The 24135-nt window shown below is 36.6% G+C and overlaps 2 protein-coding genes across 9 annotated transcripts in view; both read left to right on the forward strand.

Annotated features, from left to right (window-relative positions):
• Window positions 1–4262, forward strand: part of SH2D4B (SH2 domain containing 4B) — a 118625-nt gene extending 114363 nt beyond the window's left edge. For all 8 annotated transcript variants that reach the window (XM_080596410.1, XM_080596411.1, XM_080596409.1 and 5 more), the window contains one exon: window positions 2263–4262. In XM_080596410.1, the coding sequence (XP_080452536.1) occupies window positions 2263–2355 (93 nt within the window). In that variant the 3' untranslated portion in view covers window positions 2356–4262. The remainder of the gene's footprint in view (window positions 1–2262) is intronic.
• Window positions 4263–4406: 144 nt separating this feature from the next.
• Window positions 4407–24135, forward strand: part of LOC308196820 (uncharacterized protein) — a 460768-nt gene continuing 441039 nt past the window's right edge. Inside the window, exon 1 of the mRNA XM_080596449.1 lies at window positions 4407–4830. Coding sequence (XP_080452575.1) covers window positions 4794–4830 — 37 coding nt within the window. The 5' untranslated portion in view covers window positions 4407–4793. The remainder of the gene's footprint in view (window positions 4831–24135) is intronic.

Consider the following 24135-nt stretch of genomic DNA (forward strand, 5'->3'; position numbering starts at 1 on the left):
CATTTTTAATCCTGCTTTTCTCCCTTAGCCACCCTTACAATTTCTCTTGATCCTTTTTTCATGATTTCTCTGCTTTTCCTTTTTTTCACCCTTTTGTCACTCTCGTTTCAAACTAATTCTGTTGTTTGTTTGTTTGTTTGTTTTTCCCCTTCCTTTTCTTCACAGCATTTAATTTTTCCAATATTCAGTCTTGCAGACACTAAGCAGAGATTATATTTATTCTAATTTCCATTCTTTTCTAAATCTTTCTGTTATTCCGGTTAGTTTGCAACATCTCTTCAGTCAAACCTGCACACTATTTCTTCCAGCTGTAATCCTTATATTGCAACTGTTATTAGCAGTACAGTATACTACTGTAAGTCAACTTTTTGTAATTTTATTTAACAAAATGAAGCTGACTTTCTCAGAATTTACATTTCATGAAAGAACAAGGATTATGACATGATATCCTTCATAAAAACATAGATAGTCACTACTTAAATAGGATTTTTAGGTGACCAAATCAAAAAATAAATGAATCAAGGGCAGAAAATCCCAAACTCATTCAGGTTGGCTGAAAAAGATTAGTTTGTCCTGTTTTCATCACAGCTTTTCTCATCCTAGGCAATCACTGTACTATAAACCTATCTATTTACAGACTTGTCAGAAGCAGAACAGCTTTTAGATTATAATGTTTAAAAAAATAAAAAAGTTTCTTAGGTATCCCCTGATAATAGTTAACAGTTCCCCCTGTGTTAAGTCTATCAGAAGAAATGCTTCGTGTTTAATGTTTCCACACAGTTCTCTTTTATCTGTTTAACTTAATAGTTACGTTAAAACTGGTCTCTTTGACTAGTTCAGTAGGCATCTTATCCCCTCACTCAAGTGTTTTTTCTGGTAATCAGCTACGCAATCCTGATGTAAATGATTGCAAAATGGACACACACCCTTGTGCAGCTATTGCTATATTGTTTGGAAAAAATGCTACTTCCTCGTTGCTGTTTTTGGCAAGAGTATAGCTCCCCAAACCAAAAGATATCCGAACTTCTTTGAGTGTTCCTTTTCACTTTCAAGCTAAATGAGCAGGGCTGACATATCTTCTTTTTTTCAGGTGCTTATATTTATTCATCTACTACTGCTTCATTTCAGTTAAAAAAAGAATTAGAATAGGTCATTCAGCTGACACATATAAGGGATGGTAACCATTTGGAAGAACAAAATTCTTACAGAAGTGAGTGTGAATGTTCATTTTCTGTTATTTGCATTTAAGTACTTTCCAGAAGGCAGGAATAACACATCCAACATAATTGCTAAATCTTTGTATTTACTTCCTCATAATTTTCTCAAAAGTATTTAATTTGAATAGTAACTTTATGAAGTTAGCCTGATGAGTGAAAGAATGACAACTGCGTGTGTCCTGAGGAAATCAGGCACTGAATTTCCATTGTATTTTTTAATGGAAACTAGATGCCTTTTGAAAATTTTAGGCCCAAAACTTGAATCAAACTTCATGCTATTGTAGTCCATAATATTCTGAATTCTGACTCATTTTGGTGCATTTGTAGATCTCAAACTTCTATTAAAAAAAAACAAAAAACAAACAACAAAAAAAAACCAAAAAAACAAAAAACAGAATTATCATTACTCTAGAATTAGTGCAAAGACCTATAGTTTTCTAATAAGATTTTTTTTGGGGGGGTATTTAATTTATGAGAAGAGGTGCTATTTGTAAAAAAAACATCTTTACCTTACCAAGGATAATACCTTTCAACTCTGTAACCAGCCAAAAAGCTGTTATTTATGTGTGTGAGCACTCAATATGGAACTCTTCCTCAGTCCACCTGCGGAAGCTTCTTTCATCCCAACGACTATGGAAGTAGCATAGTAGGACTGGCATGTGTGTTAAACTAACCACTGAGAACACCCTTTACAGGCATCAATAGCTTTTTTCTTAATATAGCAACTTACAGGTAAGTTAAATCACAGCCTTTTTTGTATAACAACTATTTGATTTCACTATTTGATACTAGCCCAAGTTACTACTGGCATGAATACAAAATAAACAAAGCATGAAGAAAATGAGTATTTGATAGGATCCCTTTGCTGTCTTTACTTATTTTGTCAAGTATTGTTTGTGATCAATTATCAATTACAGTGGAGTGTGTTTTTTTATTATTATTATTATTATTATTATTATTTTATTTCTATTGGTTTCTTTTCTTGAAAGACAGGGAAAGGCTTGGACATCTGTGAATGATATTCTAATTGGTTGTATCTTTTTAGGAGGAAATCATCACATCCTCAGGTGGGGAGCTACTACTGGAACCATGTGGACAGCAGAAGAATCCACCAGACTACAGCCCTTTATTCGAGTAACCAGAACTAACAATAATGTGTTCTGGATAGCTACAGTAATAGATAGCTACAAAAGTAAACACTAAAAAGTAATTAACAAACTTTCAAAGCCACTAGTCTTGTGGCCAAAATAAATACCCTCATTAGAAGACCCAAAATATTTCTGTTTCACATCTGAATTATCATTATTATTCATATTGCTAATATTCTGAAGATGAGAACTTACTGTCAGATTGCAAATGAAGACTGTTACCAGAAATTTTTAAGAGGTTGTGGCCAATTGCACTGAAAGCTAAGTTCCTATCTTAATTTTCTTAATGTTTAAGATTGAAAATGTAAAATCATATACTTGTAACAACTAGAAGTATGGATGGGAATTATTCATCAAGTATTGTATAGAATACCAATATTGTTGAACGGGTTCTTTTTTCCAAAGCAAGGTTTGTCAGTTTCTATTGACAATCTCATCACTCAGTGATTCACTTTTGATAACAAGAGATGCAGTCTTAAAATGTCCTTTTGCAGTTTGTCTTTGCTAAAATGTTTAAGTATAGCTGGAAACTTGCCATCATGCTTTTGAATATAGACCGACAAAGTTAACCACAGCAGAGACAGTCAGAACAAGGTCATTCACATTTTATTTACGATTTCATGCAGTCCAGCTGCCATGGAAGGAATTTTACTTCTGTACAGAAAGTGGTTAGTTTCTTCTAAATTAGTTATTCTAGTAACCATAACTCACACTGACCCTGTCATATTTTGTGTAGTGATGTGCAACACGCTGGAGATTCCTAGCTTTATTTTGCTATAGTACCAGATACCTTCCTTAGCTGAGCTATAAGTGGTTACTCTAACACCTCATAATAAAGCAAATCAAGAAGTGCAGCAAATAAGAAATGCTTATTAGCTGGAACAGTTGATCTTAGTTTACATTTCTCAGATGAGAAGACAGCTGGGCTTTTTGCAACACATAGTTTTACAGTGCTAGAACATTCTGTAGCTACAGCTAATATCTTAAGGAACAAATTGACTTGGAAGCTAGATAAAGGGGCAAGATACCCAAGTTGTTTTGGAATTTTGTTAAAGTGTGGTCCTCTGCAGGTCAGCAGGGGTCGATCCCCAAAATGGAATACAGCTTTGCAGTTCTGAATGTAGACGTAATTCCTCTATTAGGATCTACAATCTCTGTTAAATGAGAAGCCTGGTATGTCTGATCTGGGTCTACAATACACCTGGTAAAGGTATATACAGACATGAATCCAGCTGGTGGAGCTCAGCACAGGGTAATTCACTGTGCTTTTCAAATATGGACTGTATAGAAACCATCACAGAAAGTTGCGTGTTTTTTTTCCCCTGATAGAACATTCAGTAAGTGCCCCTCCAAAGAGCCCCCATGTCTATACTATCTGCTTTCTCAAAAAACTAGCTCTCATTTTGCACCTTTTATATAGGCATCTCAAGAATCCCCCCATCTTCAGGTTATTTACAGCTGCACATGTTCCATTACAGAAGAACTGTACCCCTACTTTACAGGAGAAGGGAAAGGGACATTTTAAAGTTAAGAACTGTAAATATACAAAGACTCTGAGGCCAGAGAACAGCAGTTGACTGTAGGACTGATAGTCCAAAGAGAGTACTGAATAATTAAGACAATATTTAGACATCTAAACATCTTTGCAGACTGGTATTTTGCCTTAAAGAACTGTTTGTTTGTTGTTTTTTTAAAGGCATAAAATGACTTCTCTTAGAAGTTGCTAAGCATGCTGGAAAATATATATGCAATTTCCAGAGTTTTTCTGAAGATTACTCAAGCCATTTTACACAATTTTGGGAATGTTTAAATACAGAAAATTGAAGAACTTGTTCAATAAGGAATTCACATTTGTAGAGACTGTTAATAATACCACTATTTATTTCTAGTTACACAATTCTCAACAACTTCCTGCATTTCGTTCAGTGGATAAGAAGGCTTGGAAATATGGCTCTGTATATTACATGTCCTATTGTGATGTAATTAACAACCTAACGGCAGTTTCATTTTCATTTCAGACTACATTTCTTACTTCTAATTTTGTAAATTCCTCTGCCTATTCCATCTATTTCTTATGCTGGTTTTTACCTGGCTTTAAAATAAATTCCATGTAAGTTCCTCTGCAAATGAAATTACTGTCTGGAAAACTGCAATTTCATCTGAGAGTTTTATTATGCTAATAAATGTCAGAATTCTCAAGTAAAGGAATTGCTTTTTTTTTTTTTCCTCCCCCATAGCCCCACAGAAATAATATAAAAAACGAGTCAGCCAATTCATACAGCATCAGCAAAGAAAAACTCAACAATATATAACCAGAAGCAGTAGCAATAAAATACAGTGCAGCTTAACTGAAGATAAATTTCAAAGGAAACAAAAGGAGATCATAGCAAGCAGAAATTAAGAAGAACAGAAGCTTTCCTTGGTAGACATGTGCAGCTGCTGCCAATACACTCAAGGGCTGTGGGGTAAGTACAATTGTGGAGATGATTTCTAAGCTACAATACTTCTTTTTGCCCTGCAGAAATTCAGTGGACTATGAAAAGGTAGCCATTTATTAGGAAGAAGAGAAGGAAAAGCAGTGAAGGAGTAAACATGGAAAATGAAGAAAATAAGAAAGGGAAAAATATGCTTATCTGGTTGTTTTAGAAGCATTTTGGATTTTTGCTGCCCTTGGAGAAAGACGCTGCTACTTCCCCTTTGAAGGTTACCCTTTTACTGTGTAGGCCTCAGAGATTTCAGCTATGAAATGAGTTTGAGCTCTGTCTACCTTGGAGCTAGATTTCACACTATTAGTCTACAAGAGTTGGGCTTGTCCACCTCTTGGTTGCAGCCTTGAACACTGTATCTGCTTCACTCTGTCTGCGTCTACATTTAGTGTTGTCTGAAGCTGTTCATCTCAGTATACAAAATCTTTTTAGTGCTGCAGTTTCATTGTCTGAAATGGCCAGCTTTATTCTATTATACAATGACCTTCAAGTCTTGCTTTCAGATCTGTTTTTCTAGCAGTAGCTATTGTTGAGTCATAAGAGGTAGATGTTATGGATTTTCATTATAAGATTTCCTGTCAATTTTTCTTGTCAATGAGACCACTGGGAATACAATGAGAGACCTATTATGGTAATTCTGTTTCATAGGGAAAAATGCTACAGCAATAAGGAAAACTTTTAAACACTTAAATGAATCGAACTTTTCTTTATATCTGTTTCACAGCAATAAAATATGGCATGCAAGTTCCCAAGCTTGTTTGCACATATCTTTGAAAAAGCAGCTCTTGAAGATTTATTCTTGCTTCTTCCTGGATCCACAGATGCATCTGTTCTTTCTAATTTTGTTTTAATCTGTTATATGTGCATACATAGACATCTCCAATTTACTACTGCTGTCTTCTGTAAGGGAGAGCAAAAATCAAGCAAAGAAACCGACAGCAATCCTGGATGAGATTTTCAAGGCACCATAAAGAATGTAGATGCCAGTCTATTATCTCTTACAATTACTGTAATGAAATAACTATCTAGTATGAGTATTTACATATTATTAGATGTATAACAGCATAATCCAAGCCAACTATTAAGTGTGGAAACCCTCTTGTGCTGAATAAGTACTGAGTAAAAGATGGCTCCTGCCTCAAGAGGTATCTACTTAAAAATTTTAGTTACAACAGAGGTTATTTTCAGACTTACTGAGTAGAAACTGCTTCCAAAGACCATGAATTCAAAGTGAGAATTTCCAGTAGATTTCAATGACTTTGAATCAAATCCATAAAACCTGTTTCTCTGCTGAGGTGAACCAAGGTTAATACACTGGCTACAGTAAACCAATTCAGTTTTGTAAGAAATGGGGATCTGCTTCTGCTCATTCTTCCCCTGAGTCCCCACAAACCTGACTACAGAGCATTAATGGAGTTACACCACATTTCACTGCAGTCTAAACTCTTCTCTTTATGTAATGCCACAACACAAACTTGATCTCAAGTGAAATGGGGAAGTTCACAATGGGAGAAATTTTTCTCTTCCTTTGTATAAGTGAATTTGTTTCCATCATTTATAAGTTGGAGTCTATTTTTCAACGATTTTCAAGGACTGACTTTCTTTTCTGTCTTATTATGCCTCTACTTTAAGATTCCTTTTTCCTTTCCCAAGAGAATGGGGTTAGTGACCTCTGTGAAGTAATATCATGTCCCCTGGCTGGGCTATCAATTGCAGAATGACATGTTTGCACTTGACCAGATGTTTGATTTGTGTTTCCTGAGATGAATCTTCTGGATACATACTGTCTGATGATAATGATACATAATTGAATTTTATAGCTAATTTCTTGCCATGCAAGTGCTGCATGAAACCTCTTCAAACATTTGTTTACTGCTAGCAATTAGTCCCGTAGCTTGTATATTTACATTATGACCCATAGCTAATGCACATTTTCTACTAGGCTGGAGCCTTCAGTGAATTTGGTTTCTTCTCTCTTGGAGACTACTCTTCCAGTAGTTTTAAATTAACATAACAATTTTAGAGTATCTTTATTAAACATTGATATTTGATCTTACTTATGGAGAAGAAATCACCACAAAGGAGACTGGACATTTACTTTGGTCCTGATTGTGTCCTTTTGATCTGTGTGCAAAGAAAATACTTAGCATGTTTTTATGTCTCCTTTAAAGTTTTGCTGATATTTCTCCCCTGATCTCAGTTTTAATGAGAATTTTATGTGGGAGAAGGTCATACACTCATGAACAATGAAGAATAGGAAAGAAAGGAGCTAGGACTGTCTTTATTCATAGTAGTTAACATACAACAGCTGGCAAAGTCTTTGATTTATTATTTCCTGAGACAGAGTGTATTTCTTGCTTAGCATTCAGAGGATCTAGGCTGAGACCTACTGTCCCTACTTTTCCCTTATACAACTGAAACAGAAAAGAGCTCATACAGAATCTGAAAACGGCCCAAATTGAGTTGAATGAGTAATGTTACATGCCCCAGGAGTGGTACAGAAGTAGCATATAGAAAAAATAAGTGAAGATCTCAATCATAAGATGGTAAAGACATTTTTTATATAGGTGTGTAGAGCTAGGAGTGTTTACATATTCTTGTTTGGTAGAAGTTAGTTCTTTTAATCATACAGTTGTGATTCATGGTCAACCATAAGAAGATATGAGCAATCTTAACAGTCCTCCTATTATTCAAAAAAATCATAGAATTGTCTGAAAGGAAAATCAGAAATAATTCTCTTAGACAATAGTTATCATACATTACTATATGGTATTTGAAGCAGAGAATTTTTAAATGTGTTATACATAACTGTTGGGATATGAGAATGTAAAAGCTAGACACTGCTCACCACATAAAGCATAGTGAACTTATTAGCGTCATTTTTATAGCACTTAAAATTCAACAAGGAATAAAGCTATCCCAGGTCATACTCCTCTCCTGTAGGGAATGCTGTCAATGTTGTAAAAAAAGAAAATATCGTCTCATCTAGGATTTTAAACTTAATAGTGGACTTAAATATTATAGCAAAACATTTCAGAGACCTACACTAAACACTGTGCTGCACTTAGTATAATAAACTGTTGCACTCATATTCGTTCTTGGTTCTCAAACACCTCTTTCTAGTGAAAGCCTGATACTAATGAGAAACATCTTTTCAGTAAAACACATTCAAATCCAACTTTATGGAAGTTGTATTAAGGTATATGTTTCATTATCATTTTTACCATTAACATTTTCTCTCAGGGAATCCCAGGAAAAAATAAAAAATTAAAAATTAAGAGCAATGACCAAATGCATACAGTTCTGATCTGACTTCTAGACGGTGTTTTGTTACCTCCTCAGTGCTGCATTCAAAACATGCCAGTTCATCTATTTTGAATTTCAGTATGCTATGTGCTACATTGGAACGTATCTACATTTTTAAATAATAAAACAGTTGAGCGCTGTATACGTGAACAAATTGTTCTGTGGGACAAAACTGTCTGCCCAGTTCCAATGCTGAGCCCCCGCATCCACTGGAATTCTTGTAGCAGTTCTTAGTTGATAGTTGGGAATTATTTATAAGGACTGTCAGTCAGAATCACTTTTCACTTTTTCTGGAAAGAAACTGAGCTACTTTAAAACCTTCCATTGACATTTTAAATGTAGAACTGTCCTATTTTCAAAATGCAAAGTTTTGTTTTTTTTTTTTTTAGTGTTGCAATGTTTTAGAATTAAAAAGCTTTAAATTACATACAGGCATTTCTAATTGCAGAAAATAGGAAAAGTATGCAAAATTTATCACAAAATTTGTATTTTTTAGTCCTCTCTAAAAGAAAATGTGGTGCATTAGGCTCCAAAGTCAAGACAGATATTCCAGGTTTTTGACATTTGATTAGGTATCCATTTTCTCCCTATTTCTTTTTAAGGCAAATGGAAATACCCAGGCAATAGCTATTCAAAACTTTAACCCCATTAAATGGTCTGATTTGACAAATGAAATATATTTATGAAAGTTTAAATAAGACCCCAGATAATATTTTCTCCTGAAAAATCAAGCTAGCAAGGTGGATAAATTCAGCAAAAAGAATGAATATTGATCACAATTTTGAATATTTTGCATTAAATGCTTGGATCCTTTCAGTATGACTTCCATTTTTACTACTACTAAGTTTGAGTACTGAAAAACAATTAATTTAAAAGGAATAATAAATAATACACTGGAAATTAAGTCTGCTATTCCAGTTTCTCTGAAAAAGGCTAATTCTATCTGCCCTATGGTTATATAAAAGACTAAGCCTATTCATGAACTTTTTGCAGGAAAAGGATTTAATTTTCTAAGTTGTCATTGTGACTAATCACAACAGCAATCTCCTTCTGGATGAAGGACTCTGATTAAGAAATGGAAAGTACTGACTACGTGTTCAAATGCTAAATAAAACATTTGCAATGAACCAGTTGCATGCAAATGAAAAACATTTAAAAACAAAACCAACCAAACAAAACCCATTTAAATCAGAGATATTTTTTTATATACAGGGTATATATTTGAGTTATTCTTGACTGTGATTTTGCCTGTAACTTTAATATATACACACAGCATATACAGATGTATGTCCTGCAGAGTAGCCATTGTCCTGTAGGGAAATGGCTTTGACTCCTGTTGTTCGCCTTAAGCTGGACTAGAAACTAATTTCATTCAAAGTTCCAGGTAGTGTGGTATCGGCTCCTCTGTCATTAGTTATTTGAGGTTATGTTGGGTTATCAGAGAGTGTGAAAAATTTTGAAACCATGAAATATTTCCATGATTTGAAAAAAAAATTCTTCCCCCTACTTGCCCTAGATCGGAGTCAGTTTTCAAGGGAATAAAAGGAGGCTTTATGAACTGTTGCAGCTATCTTTTTCTTATTGGTGAGCAGAGATTTGCACAATTCATTAAGGTCAATGAGAAATAAATGGGGAATAAGGAGTTCACAGCTGAGTCATTTTTTATTTATTCTATTCTACAGCACCGCACATGTAATTGTGAAGTGCTAACCCGGCTGTTCTCGGAAGTTGTTCAAAATCCAATGGACTAAAAATACTCTGTCTGCCAAGAAGACACTCAAGGTGATTTGAAAAGGCTTGGATGCTGTTACTTTGGGCCACAGTCTGCAGATAAATTAAGAGGCATCAGGGCTCCCCCCCCCCCCCCTTTTTTTTTTAATTCTTTTCTCTCTTTCTCCTTGTCCCCCACACCTATTAATAATGAACCGAATTCACAACAATCAAGGAGAAACCTGCCTGCTGGCTAATACACTGTTTGTAATATGGTGTCTGCACCTCCCCACGGTGCTAAAATTCATTTCAAGTTACACTTTAGTAATTGATGATCACTTGCCATATCCCTTTATAAAGCTTTTTTATCAATGTCTTTGGTGGTTCGTTTTATATCAGCAGCAAATCAATGAAATTTTAATGGAACAGAGCGTTCTACTTGAGACTGAATTAATGTTGCTTTACCCGTTTCAATATCAAGTGAAGTTTTCAAAGTCTAGCAGGATAATAGTTTTTCAGATTTTTTTTTTCCTTGATAACTTTGTTTCTGCGCAATGGTGGCATCCTTGTGATCAGTTGTAATAATGATTAAATGCATTAGTGAACTTAGTTTAATAGTAGCCATGTGCTGTGAGAGACAACGTAAGAAAGCGGTGTTTGAAACTAATAGCTGGATCCATGATCAGGAATGTAAATGCCACAGTGATATAGCTGTGAGTACATTAACTCCTGGAGTACTGGGGGGGTGTCAAGGACAGGAGGATCTTAATTGGTTTTAAAATCTCCACGGTGATGCAGTAATTAACTGTGCACTGGGAAGTACAACAAGGTCAAGGACTGAGTTCCCTTCTCTGAAGCAACAGAAGGAACCTGACTTGCAGTCAGCCACACAGTCCATCAGCACCACAGGAATCGCATCAGCCACTGCGGCCTCATTGCAGCAGCCTGTGGCATACAGAGGTCTTGCCTCAGCACATAAATCCTGCCAGCCTAACGTATGGGTCTTGAGAGGCTCCAGCAGCTCTCAACATTGTCTTGGAGCCATCTGTGCAGCAAAGTAATTGCGTTGTGTTTTTCCCTTGTAGAAAGGCTTTCTTTGTGTTCCTCTAAGAGATGGATTGTGGTGTTTCATGTGGTGTTTTCACTACTGTGAATGCCTCAAAAACGTAGGACAGCAACGACTTACTTCCACACTAGCCTCAGCCTCCCTTTCGGTAGTTTTGAAGTGTGTTTTTTAGCACAGCTGGGCTTTGGGTGGTGGCAGCCACCCACTGCACCTGAGTGGCCACACCTGAGCATAAGGGTTCCGCTCCCCCACCACACACACCTCGCCTCAGGTCGGGGGCTGAGGGGAGGACCGGGGGGGCACCACTGCCAGTCTTTTTTTTTTTCCTCAGGACTGACAGGCTTTTAGACCTCATGCTTTGAGTCTGGTATTTCTTAGCCGTTCTCAGAAAAAAAAAAAAAAAAGTCTCTCAAAATAAGAGGAAAAAATGAGTTATGTATCAAAGAGCAGCAGCTGCAGGGGATGGAGCCAGCATGGCGTACCTTGCTCTTCACTGCTCCAAAGAAAGGCTCTGGGGGTGAGGGTGCACCCTTGCAGCTTTGCTGGAAAGAAGCTTTCAGTACCTGTTTTCATCTGCTAAAAGCCTCCCTATGAAGCAGGGCCCAAACTAAGCCTAATAAAAACATTTTTCCTGGGCTGATTCCTCTCAGGCTGAATGTATTAGATAACTACAGGCTGACAGAATAAACTGGTTGTAGGAGATACGTGAGGGCACGCCAAACTGTGCTGGTTTAAGTATCTTCATCTGCTGAAGAGGCCTTGCTCAGTTGTGGCATTTGCAGCTGGACAGTAGAAATGTGAGGACTGTGAGGAAGTGTGCTGCCATTTTGTCTCACACTGCAGAGGAAGAGGCTGGCTCTCCAGCAGTGCCCAACTGGTGGAGGTGGACTGGGCGGTAAGGTGCATTTTTTTATTACTTGACTTAGCTTCCCAAAATTGCCAAGGTGCTGGTGTTTAGGAATGCTATTGCCTGGTATTTGAAACAGGAAAAATCACAATGATTGATAATGAAGGGGGCTATCCCTGGCTTATTTTTTCTACTTAAGTCCAAAGTTTAAGTATGCTCTAGAAAAAATCTAAGGGAAAAAAAAAGTCCAACATGTTTCCGTTGCTGTTAACCACTGAAAGAAAGCCAAATATTAGTTCAGTCTCAGGGATGCTTAAAAAATCTGATTGAGGCTTCCATTGATTTCAATGGGTTTTGGATCAAGCCTTGAATGCAAAGAAAGATTAATCTGCCTTCTCAACTTCAGTGTCATAGCTGGAGCACACATTATCAGGGTAGCTAGTGTTTCCCTTAATTTCTATTCAATAAAACAAAGTATATCATCCTCTGAAATTGTATATTTACATCTTATCATGAACACCTTTCCCTATACAACACAAAGCCCATGATTTCAGGTACAGGAGAGGGAAAGCTGAATACTAACAAATGTCAAAATAATAAATGTCAAAAATAACATTGTGGTAGAGAAAGTGGAGTGGCAAACTGTTGGTATGTTCCGTTTGATTTGATATGCTTTGATACAGTCCATAAACTTTCAAAAATGGGGGCTACTTAATACATACTGAAATAATGCTCGGTAATGAAACTTTATTAATTATTTGCATAATAAGGAATGCTGTGAATAGCTTCCAAAAATACAATCGTCTATTTTTTCACAATGAAATTATTCTGTTTTGATATCTTTTTCTGAAGTTATCTCAATAAGCATCCTCTCACTGTACAAGAACAGGGTAGCAAAAATCTAAATAAACCCAACATTTTCTAAAACAGTTCAGATGGAATATTTCTGCTTGCCTTAATATTTTGGTTGTATTTTCCATGGTAATTTAATTTCTAGCAAACCAAGGAGTCCAACAGAGAAAATAAAATGTAGATGTGCGATATTGTAATTTTAGTTGATGTGAAGTAGCAGGTAAAAGACCAGGAATCTCTTGCCCTCATTCTCTTCTGCTGTACACGACCAAAGGAGGGGTTGCGAGCCCTGCACAGCACAGCTCTGGGTCAAAGAGCCACCTTGTGACAGTAAAGAAAGGAAGCTGGTTTCAACTCGGAATGAAAGAATTGTAGAATCATAGAATAATTTGGGTTTCTACAGGGCCTTTGAAAGTCATGTTTATACTGAAATTTTAGAAGGGCTTATGTGGAGTTTGCTCAGTTCTGTTTAAATTTTCAGCATCTGGGACATTTTGTTTTTCCTTTTCCCAGCACCCTCTGGAAGACTGTAGTTGATTAATTTATTTATCCAACCTGCAGATCCATCCTTGTAGTTTTAAGAATTTATTTCTAATTTTCATTCTTCGAGCTTATCTTTCAGTACGGTTTAAGTTTTCAGTAAAGCTTTTACTATACACTTAATTTTTTTATTATTTATTTATTTATTTTCAATCCTAGGTTGGAGTAACTTGTTACTGTTATACACAGAGTTGCTGAAATTTACAATGTGTGGTTATGGGTAAAAGTGCTACTGAAAAAGGCCAAAATATACCAGAAGCTAACTGAGAATTCTTTTATTTCAGCAATATTAAAGTTCTTAAAATGTATGTAATAGAGCTATAAAGCTTTTTGTTTCTTTTAACTATTTTATGAGGATTTGTTGTAGTTCTTGTTTTACCCTAGAAAACTGGAGTTTCTTCTTTAAGCTTGGTATTTTATAGTGATTGCTGTTGTTGCATGTCTGATAAAGTGCTGTTGCTATGAGGTCTGTAACAGCTGCAGATATGACTGAAAAGGTGTTGGAGTGTTGGGAGGGATGTTTAAAAAAAAAAAAGTCAATTTCTAACCAAAGAAGGCAAGGAAACAATTTGTCAATGCTGACAGCAGGAAAATGAATAAATATTGCAATAGATACACGTCTACTCGGTGAATTTATATTAGCATCTGAACGATGTCCTGTCTCAGGAAGGTTAGTAGACCAATGTTATTAACTTCCTTGATGGAGATCTTTCCTTTCAGGCAGTGAATTTGTGGTGTGAAATCATTACCTTGTTTGTTGTTTTTTCTTGTATTCTTTTACTTCCTAAAGGAGTATGCAAATTATTACACTATACTATGATTGTAAAAAGTAAATGGCCGTAATTTTCACATTTGCTTGCTCAGAGCTAGGCTTCAAAATTCACATTTTGGCACCAAAATAGAACTGGCTAAGCTGAAAAGTCTCAGATATTCTCTACATAACTTAATCTGTACAAGATGCCTCTCACATTGGAAAAATTATAATTCAATGTAGATGGAAAGACTGAGAGAATGCGGAGAATGTGTTGAATCGCACAAAGCTGTGATGTTTCTTGTTAATTTGTTTAGACACACATCATGAGAGCCCTTCATCAATAATCATTGTAAGGCTATAAAAGGGGCAAGTGGGCCATATTTTCTGGGATGATAAGCAGCCAATTATAGCACAACTCAGCCCACAAACTGGTTCAGCAGTTCTGCCCGACTCTTTTTGCTCAGTTTTCTAACTCCAGGATCTTCTGCTTCTCTTCATCTGTTCCAACCCCCTGCCATAGGCAGGGACACCTCCCACCAGACCAGGTTGCTCAAGGACCCATGCAGCCTGGCCTTGAACACTTCCAAGGAGGGGGCATCCACAGCTGCTCTGGGCAGCCTGTGCCATTGCCCCACCACCCTCTGAGTAAAGAATTTCTTCCTAATGTCTAATCTAAATCTCCCCTCTTTCAGTTTAAAACCATTACCCCTAGTCCTATCACTATACTCTTTGATGAAGAGTCCCTCCCCAGCTTTCCTGTAGGCCCCCTTTAGGTACTGGAAAGCTGCTGTAAGGTCTCCCAGGAGCCTTCTCTTCCCCAGGTTGAACAACCCCAACTCCCTCAGCCTGTCTTCATGGGAGAGGTGCTCTGACCCCTTAATTATCTTCGTGGCCCTCCTCTGGACTCATTCTTATACGTCCCTGTCCTTCTTGTGCTGAGGGCCCCAGAGCTGATCGTGGGGCTCCAGGTGGGGTCTCACTCAGGCTGAGCACAGAGGAACAATCACTTCCCAGGTCTTGCTGACCACACTATTCCTGACGCAAGCCAGGATGCTGTTGTCCATCTTGGCCACCTGAGCACGCTGCTGGGTCCTGTTCAGCTGACTCTCCACCAATACCCTCAGGTCCCTCTCCGACTGGCAGCTTTCCAGCCACTCTTCCCCAGCCTGTAGCGCTGCAGGGGGGATCACTATCCTGTGAGCACACCATTAAAGTGTGCTTGAAGCATTCCTTTGACAGCCATGCCAGAATAGTTCAAAATTGTTTATTGTAGAAAAAGCGGGAAAGACAAACACTCAAATAATTCAATTAAACAAAGGCAAATAATTTCAGGCAAAATGAAGTCTTTCTTTTTATACTTAACAGTACCAGAATTCTTAATATTTAAGCAAAGCTCAGTGCCTCTTCTTATGGTCTCCCCTTAGGCTCTCCAAAGTTTCTGGTTCTTACTAGTTTTGAACTGAGTGCTAAAAGAATGTACGGCTAGTGCCTGCCTGACCCAAAATTCCTGGGAATCTATGCAAGCCCACTTTTATCTTCATTTTCCAACTTGTTAAATGCCTGATACAAGAAGGCATAAAGAAAGAAGTCTCAAGAGAAGAGCTTTCTGTGAATAAATCTGATGGACCGCAATGACTTGAATTCCTTGAAACAATTTCAGAGGAGTGTATGAACTCTGTCTTGTGCTTCATATAAAACTTCTGAACTTTTTGAGAACAGCCAATCTGTAATGAAAATGTCCTTATGTATTTTCTAATCTGTCGTGCTACTTTGGATGATAAGTCCTCTAATAACTCTTCAGAATACATCAAAATGTCATTTTGTGCAGAATGCCTACTTTTTTCCCTCTGGATCCTAGCTTAAAAATGAATGCTGTACTGTAGGAGATCATTTTGGATTACAGAACAACTTCTCAAAATGTCAGTGGTAAATAGTCAGCAAATCCCTCATTATCAATAAAATGGCATTGATATTCACTAAGAAGCCATTTGTAATACTTTCAAAATGCATATTCTCACAAAACTTTTAGCTTCTAGCAATCCCCCCAACACCAAGTAAAATACAGTTTAATGCAAGAGGGTTCTTTTGTTGTTGTTGTCTGTCTGTTTCATTTCTAATGAACTTGAGTAAAGGTTTTAGAAACTCCTGTTGGACGAGTGACTTGGATTTTAATAGTGTTTTAAATTAAATTATTTAAGGATGTTTTATTTCCCCATCTTTCATCATCATGAGAAGTATAAAAATCCTTTACTACCTGGTCAGACACCATTTATTTTCTTGATAAGAGTATATTATTGGTTATGAAACTGTTTCTTAGCTCTGAATACTGGCTTGAATGTCATTAAATTAATCTTGTTGAGAGTTTGGGTCTCTGACTTCTGTTTAGTTACCTTTTTTAACTTACACAGGTTTCTTAAAAGCTCTCTATTTTGTGTGAAGTAAAAGAAACAGCATTCTAAAGTTACTTGTGTGGAAATCATAATGCAATAGAACTAAAGCCACTATTTTTTCCATGTAAGTAAGCTTTAAAATTCCCATCGACTGCGTAGGTAGAGAGTTAGGTCCATATGAAAAGCAGAGTCAGTGGAAAAAATACAGTGAAAATCTTATACATGCAGAGAAAACATGGTGATGTACAAGACAAAAAGTGAGCAAGGTGATGGGCGTTGTTGTTGGACTGAAGAGTGCAAGATTCTTTATCTGCAGAGCTGGGCTTTCAGTACCATGTTACTGTATAGTTCATCTTGTGTCTGTAGATTTTAAGGCCAGGAGGATGAATTTGAGTCTGTTTTTGACTTATCTGCAGAGTTTTTTTGATTGGGGATTAGGTAGCTCTGTACTGGGAATCCCATTAACGTAAGACAGCTCATCTTACATTAACTTCTATAAGCCATCGGCCTGAACTGAGCTGTCCTTGAACAAATGACTCACAAGGGCGAGTCTAGGCATCTGACTGCCAGCTGCTAGCCAGTCAATCATATGTGAAGTGTTAGGAGCGCTCGTAACTCATGAAAAACTAAGTTTACCAAGAGATAAGTGGATCTGTAATTTTTTTTTGCCAGAATGATAACAATGGAAATGATCTTGTAAAATGTATCTGCTGCACCTTAGATATTACTGCTGACAAACATTCTTCCAGTAGCATGCAGTACTAGGTCTTCAAATAAAGATGTTTTTGAAAGGAAAAATAATGTAAAAATGGGGCTCTAAGGTTAGGTGATGGTCACAACTGCCCCTATAAGGTAAAAACAAATAAATGTTCTTAACTATAAGGTAAAAACAAATTTTTAAACATAAAAATTCAGCCCTATTCAGAAGACCAGCACACAGCCAGCACAGACCTGAAGTGTTTTGTGTGCTGTGGAGGAGGACTTAATATACTGGGGAAACTATAATGGTGCCTTGCCATGGAAAGTGTTTCCATAACCTGCAGAAGAATGTTTTTGGATGTGGACTGGAGATGGAAGCTGAAGGAGGGTTTGATGGGTTGCATCAAGCTGTGGATGTCCACCACAGCAATATGTTAATGAAGGAACAACTTCTAGCCAAGCACTAAATAATTTAATGCAAAATGTTAAGTGCCAATTGTTTGTTTTGCTGAGAGGGAAATTTAATGCTATGCAAATAGTACATCAAGTTTGTGATAAGGTAGGCACCGCACAAAGAAGAGAGAACCTTATTAAAACATGTAAAAAGAAGGACTTTGAAGAACTGACTCCACCTGAAATTCAGCTCATATAACTTTTGCACCTAATACACAGAATCTGAAAATAGGAATATAATCTAAACAGTCTTATTCACATGGAAATGAGTGACCTCTTCTGCTCTGCATATTCATGCTGTAAGCAGATGTGGATGTATTCGTCCTGTGCTCAGAGACCTGAAGCTGAGTCAAACTAATAATCCCTGAACCAAGTGAGTATATATTAACTTAGCTCTGACACTGTGCAAATCATTAAGCCTAGCTCATTATTTTTGGTGCTTAGTGTGATGATCACTTTTAGTGCTGGAACCAGGAAACTCCTGATGGGCTAAAAGTCTAAGAAGATAGAAGAGAGAGATCTTGCCAGTCTAAGAAGACAGAAAGAGAGAGATCTTGCCAGAGTCGATCCATTTTACTTTAACTTCCTCTTTTAAAGTGCATCAGCATGCTGCTTGGTTTTGTTCAACTTGCATAATTCAACAGTGATAATTGTTCTCAAATCTGTTACCGTATTTCTTGTAAGCTTTAGCCGCCTTCTGAGAAACGTTTGTGTATAGTATTTATTCAAGCACACTGAATTGGGATTGACATGCTCACACAATCCCAGTACTTTTGTTAGCTGCCATATCTTTTAAAACATAATTTTATTGAACCAGGCTGACAGATCAATCTTTCCCCCATTTGTTTGTGGTACAATAGGAAATCTTTCAGTGGGTATAGCATCCAAGGCCATTTGCAGCTGGCCTTTTTTTTAAAAATATATAAATATATATAGAATTAGAATCTTTTGCCTTATAAGATGGGGATAAGCCCCCCCCCCACTGTAATATTCTGTCAAAATTTGACAAGTGAGAACAACTCCTTTAATAAATAATGAAAGTAGTTTTGACAGACATAAAGCCAAGTAGGCTGCATTCTGCTTTTGTTTGGACATTCTCAATTTAACCCCTTTCAGGGCTTGGCAGACATAGATGACTGAAAATGTTTCAGATCATGCTAAAGCTGGAACAGGCACAGAATCCTTCTTAGTTGGTGTGTCACTGTCACCGTGAAAGGCCCGAGTACTGAAATGTCAGTGAATTCATTTTCTTATTACCCTTCTACTAGGAAGACAAGTAGACAGCACATACCTTTAAAATAAATATTTTAATAGTATTTGATACTTTGGCATGCATGTAGTGTTCTGTGTTTGAAATGAGCACAAGAGAATAGTAGAAAAATTGACTTGTTTTGTAGACACAGCAGCCGTTTATGAGCTAGAATGATTATATTCTCTTCCAAGAAATATAAGAACAGGCAGGGCTGGTCTTTGGCAGACAACATTCTGCAGTTCATGTTTTTGTATCTTGGTGCCTATTTCAGAAACAGTCTTGGTTGGGAACGTACTACAGCCCAACTTTTCAAATGTGATAAGTGGTTTTGCATTGTCTTGTTTTGTTAAAGGCATTTTGTAAGCTTTTATTTATTTATTTATTTATATTTGCAAGTGCTTTGCAGAACAAATCCTTTCAAAGAAACCAAAGCAAAAAATGGAGGAATCCAAAATTGTTAAGTCATTTTTGAACAATCTTTCTTTCCTTGTTATTTGATCAAATGCTTTTCAACAGTTCTTGATTAGAGCTTCTAAGGAAAATTAAGGTCCAAAATATGGATATCAACAAGAATGCTCAATTGATGGCCTCCATTTTTAAGGATACTTTTAATGTATATAAATATGGCACACAGATGCAATGGTGTAGGCCAACCTAATCAAATAGTTGGGTTTTGAGAGAACCTAGCTCCTGTCTGGTTCACCACCCTCTTTTTGAGAAGATATAGGGATGTGTTGCCAAAATGGTAAATGCTGCTCCTGATCCAATGATGCATTGAGAAGAGGCTGTTTATACAGGAGCAGAGATGCATTTGCCAACAAAGGAGAAAAATGCAAAGGAAATATATCAGCCTTTTTGGCTGACTTGCCCTCAACTGGTTGTGGAACCCAGGTGAGAGGGATGATGGGTGCCATTTTTCAGCACTCCATTGGTATCTCTTTTAGCAAATGCAAAATTAGCACCCCTCCTTGTTCTGTCTCCCATTGGTCTGGGAATGCCATGGAAAACTTTGGTGCCAGGTAGGGAGACTTATAGACTGAGATGAAGTGGAGAAAGAAGATCAATCCCTGCTATCAAGTCACTAGGTGGTAATTCATTCAGGAGTCATGCTAAAGTTCTTGTCCATTCTACATTATTATTTTCTGCTCCTGCTTCTTCTCTCCTACATTGTCACTGCAAAGAGGTGTCCTTTCAACTGTGTAAGTTTTCAAGGTCTCTGGCTAAGTCTTGTTAGGAAAACTATTTCTTTTAGTCAATGATGGACTAAACATATGATTTTTATTTTGATAATGCAGATTCATTTCACTATTTGAAAGTTTAATTAAAAAATTGAAAGAGAAAAGAGGTTCACAATTCTAATGACTACTGAAAATAGTCGACTCCATGAAGACCACTGAGAGCTGCATTAATACAAGAACTTGAATTTCAATCAACTGTATCAAATTGCTGCTTTAATAATTAGAAGACATCATTGTTTGGAAGAAAAGCTTTTTCTCCATTCCTCCCTTTCATTTCTTCATTTCCATATTCAGAGAAACTGGATTTATGTAATGAACTCACCTTCCTAATCTAACTTGTAGCTTTCTGGCTGATCAACAGTAGATGAAGAAAACAGAAATAGATTTTTTGTTTGTGTGTGTGTTTGTTATTTCCTGGTGTGTTCTCCTTCTCCAACAACTTTGACCAAGAGATCTAACTGAGGAAGACTGGGACCATTAAGTACATTAAGGGACTGGAGGATGGTTTTCAGTGGAGGAAGAAGGAAGGGCATCTGACTTGTATTGTAATAGCTTCATCATGTGATCAGGAGAAGGCAGGTATGTGTGTTTGTGTGGTTATTTGCATACCTTAAGTGAGTAGTTACAGGGACAGAGAGAATGCAAAGCAATCCTAAATTTTGAAAATTTGTCTTTGTAATACACCACAGCACTGCCAAGGCTAAATTACAGACATGATGGCTTGAATAGCATAGTCTTATTAATCACATTTACTAATTGAGAAAATGCACTGTTCTCCCCAAATATTATTATAGACAAATTATACAGTATCAACATTTCCATGAGAAATCAACATTTAAAAGTTTTTTTTTGTCATAGTACAAGTAATTAAATAGGGATAAACAATCATCAGCACTTGATTCCATGGGTTTCAAACAAACAATATAAACATACATTGTTAATCAGGGTTTTGCAAAAGAACATGTCTACTGAGAAGAACGTAGTGTTGTTTTTTTTTTAACAAAGTTCACCTACAAAACACCACACAGATTTAAACTATTTGTTTCGAATGGCAGCAAATGGCTGAGCTGTTATTCAAACTCTTTGAGTGACTAAGAAAAAAGCTAGACAACAACAACGACAAAAAGGCAATCAAGCTTCTCATGGACAGAATTTCTGCTCAGTAGTGACATATACATTAGCCAGTCAATTGTTACTGTTGCCTATCATTCTTCCTGTAAAGCTGCGTGTACAACAAGCTGCATGTAACTATGTACAGTGTTCACAGTTAAAGGTAACAAACAAAACAAAAAAAACAGACTCCATGGAGAAAGGGGGTGATGAATATGATTTAGGCACTCCAAGGACCATCTGTGTTTTTTGTTGTTTTGTTTTTTTTAAGATGGAGAAACAACTGCATAATATATGTTGACTGCAAAACCACAGATACCAATATTTTTCAGTGCTTTTTTTTTCCCTAAAAGAGATAAAACTGCATACAAATATTAGAAACCTAACATTAGAAAGAGACCTCTTTATCTAGTTCATCTTCCTTCACTGAGATAGGATTAATGACAAATGTTTATTCTTCACTGCCTGTGCCGTAACAGAACTTCCCTGGTCACTAACAACAAATAGAAAACCCCTGAATTATTTTTTTTTTTTTCCCCAATATATCTCTGGAATCTCTGAGTCAACCAAAGTTTGTTTCCCTTTTCCCTTCCAGTGAGACTGGAGAACAGTTTATCACAAGAACATTTTTACCTACTTTCACAGTAGAGACCTGTTGTCATGTTACCTGTAGGATTTCTCTTTTCTAGACTAACCCTACTGAATGCCTGCAGCTTTTCTTTTTAGGTCACATTTTTAAAACCTATTATTATTCTTAATGTTCTCTTTAGGACTCTACAGTTTGCTTTTGTCTGTCTTAAGCAGACTGGCCAACCTGCGGTTAATGTTCTGGGTGAGCTCTCACCAGGAATATGCAAAGCAGAGCAATTTGCTCTATTTCCGATTAAGAATATTCCTGTCAGTACAGTTCTGAATAATTGCCCTGTATGGGTGACTCTTACTCAGGTTTAATCTTGACAACCAGACTGTTTCATGACATAATCAGTTTGTTTGTTTCCCTTCTTTTATTTATGCTCTTTATTTCCCCTTCCCATGGACAGTGCTATGCACTAGTCTTAAATGAATTAATCTTACTGAATTTATACCATGTCTCACACTTAGCAGAATCACTTCAAATTCTATTCCTCTCCTCAAAAATGCATGTTAATTTTCACAACATGAAGCCATATGCTATTTTTCTGTTTATTTCACCAGTCAAATAATTTTCATTGATATTATGACTTAAACAGTTTGAGGAAAAAAAAAAACAATCTCAGGACAATCTCTGGAAGACATCAGCTCAAGTGTCTCAGTCTGATAAGTGATAAATTATGAGTTTTTGAATTTTTGCTTGCGGTTCTGTAAATACTTCCAGTTTATAATAATATTATGGTATCAAATGCCTCACTAAAGCCAAAGTGTGTCATATTTGTTGCTTAACCTTGTTCATTGAGCCAGCTAGAATGGTTGCTCCAGTAAGATGTTTTTGATAGATCCATACCTCATGAAGGGGGTTATTTTACTTAGTTATCACTATTCTTAGAACACTCAGCAACTCTCCTAGTATCTTCCTGGGTGTCAGATAAGACTGGGTGATCTGTGATTCTTAGGTACTCCCTTACCCTTGTAAAAACAGTATCTATTATCCCCTTCTGCTCTTGCAATGTTAGTCATACTCTTTTCTAAAAATCAGGATCAAAACCTGTGATGCTGGGGGAGTTCCTTCCAGCTGTAGTTTTATTCACCTTGCAGGCCCATTGCATTTTGTATCCAGCTGTCACTAGCTAGATATGCATGCATATATTCAGTCTCCTGAAGAAATCTTTCTATGAAAGAACTGACTTCACAAAAAGCAGGACAGAGCCCAAATAACAATATCGAATTTTCAAACAAACAAACAAAAAACAACAACAAAACCCTCACAATATCACTTTTTAAAAAACATATCTAAAGGACAGTTATTAGAGATAGAAATTTATTTATACTCTGTAAAATGGGTGAGTTACTTGTTAAGGTTCCATATTATTCATGTAAGTGAATATGCAACGTATAGAACATTAGGTGATTATTTTATCCGCTTCCATACCCTAAACTTACAAAGGAAATGAACAAAAGAATCTCAGCAAAGAACTGAGCTATGACTGTGATTACTGTATATCTAGAAATCCTTTCCAGGATAATAGTGTGCAGAAAATACTGGAAGCTCTTAGCACAAGAAAGCCATAGCTCCAGCCTGAATTATCTAATTACACTAATAGAAGGATTTTTACTATTAAACAAAAGTAAACCAAATTTTGTAGTTTGTATAAATTAATTTGAAACTGTAAACAACTCCCCCCAGCAATCAACCAACTATTCATATATTCCACAATTCTGTTTTTTTTCTTTCTTTTCTAAATTTTTTTAGATATTGTGCATTTTATGTAATCTGACAATAGGTGAAAATCTAGTGGGTGAATTAAGATGTTTTTTAATGAAATGCATGTTACAGGAAGTTCCCAATTTAATGAAATGGTGGAAAGTGTTATCAAAATTGTAAAGTATGAGTTAAGAAGGCTGCAAAAGTTATCTCTGAGCTATATTTTGTATTTTAAGCTAACAAAGCATCAGCATTGCTGCATGTGTTCTTTGATACTTGTTGTTTAAAAACTGAAACAGGAATGCATTGTTAGAGCCCAGCCACTGTGACTGGATCTGTGCAAGCACATAAAGCGACAGCAATGGTAGAAGAAAATGCTCAGTATGTTTTAGTCTACTGCAATGTTTTTTTGAAAATGATTCAGAACATATATAAGTCCTCAGGGGCAGACAGTGAAAACTGGAAAGCATATGATGTCGACATACAAAGCATATCTCCTAATTCCATGCTAGAACAGGATCAAATAGAGGTCTTGCATAAGACCTCGAGGAAGCCTTGCAGTACATTGACATAATTCAGCGACAATTACCATCTCAAAGTGCTGTTCCTGGTGTTTTTGTATGCTAACACAGGTCAACTCAAAGACCAGTTGAATGTAAGAGATACTTTACACTGCTTAAAATTATGAATAATGGTAGATATTATGTGAGAATGGTGAGAAAGTATGCC

The sequence above is a fragment of the Anser brachyrhynchus genome, assembly GCF_964034855.1.
Source record: "Anser brachyrhynchus genome assembly, chromosome: 6".
Lineage (NCBI taxonomy): Eukaryota > Metazoa > Chordata > Aves > Anseriformes > Anatidae > Anser > Anser brachyrhynchus.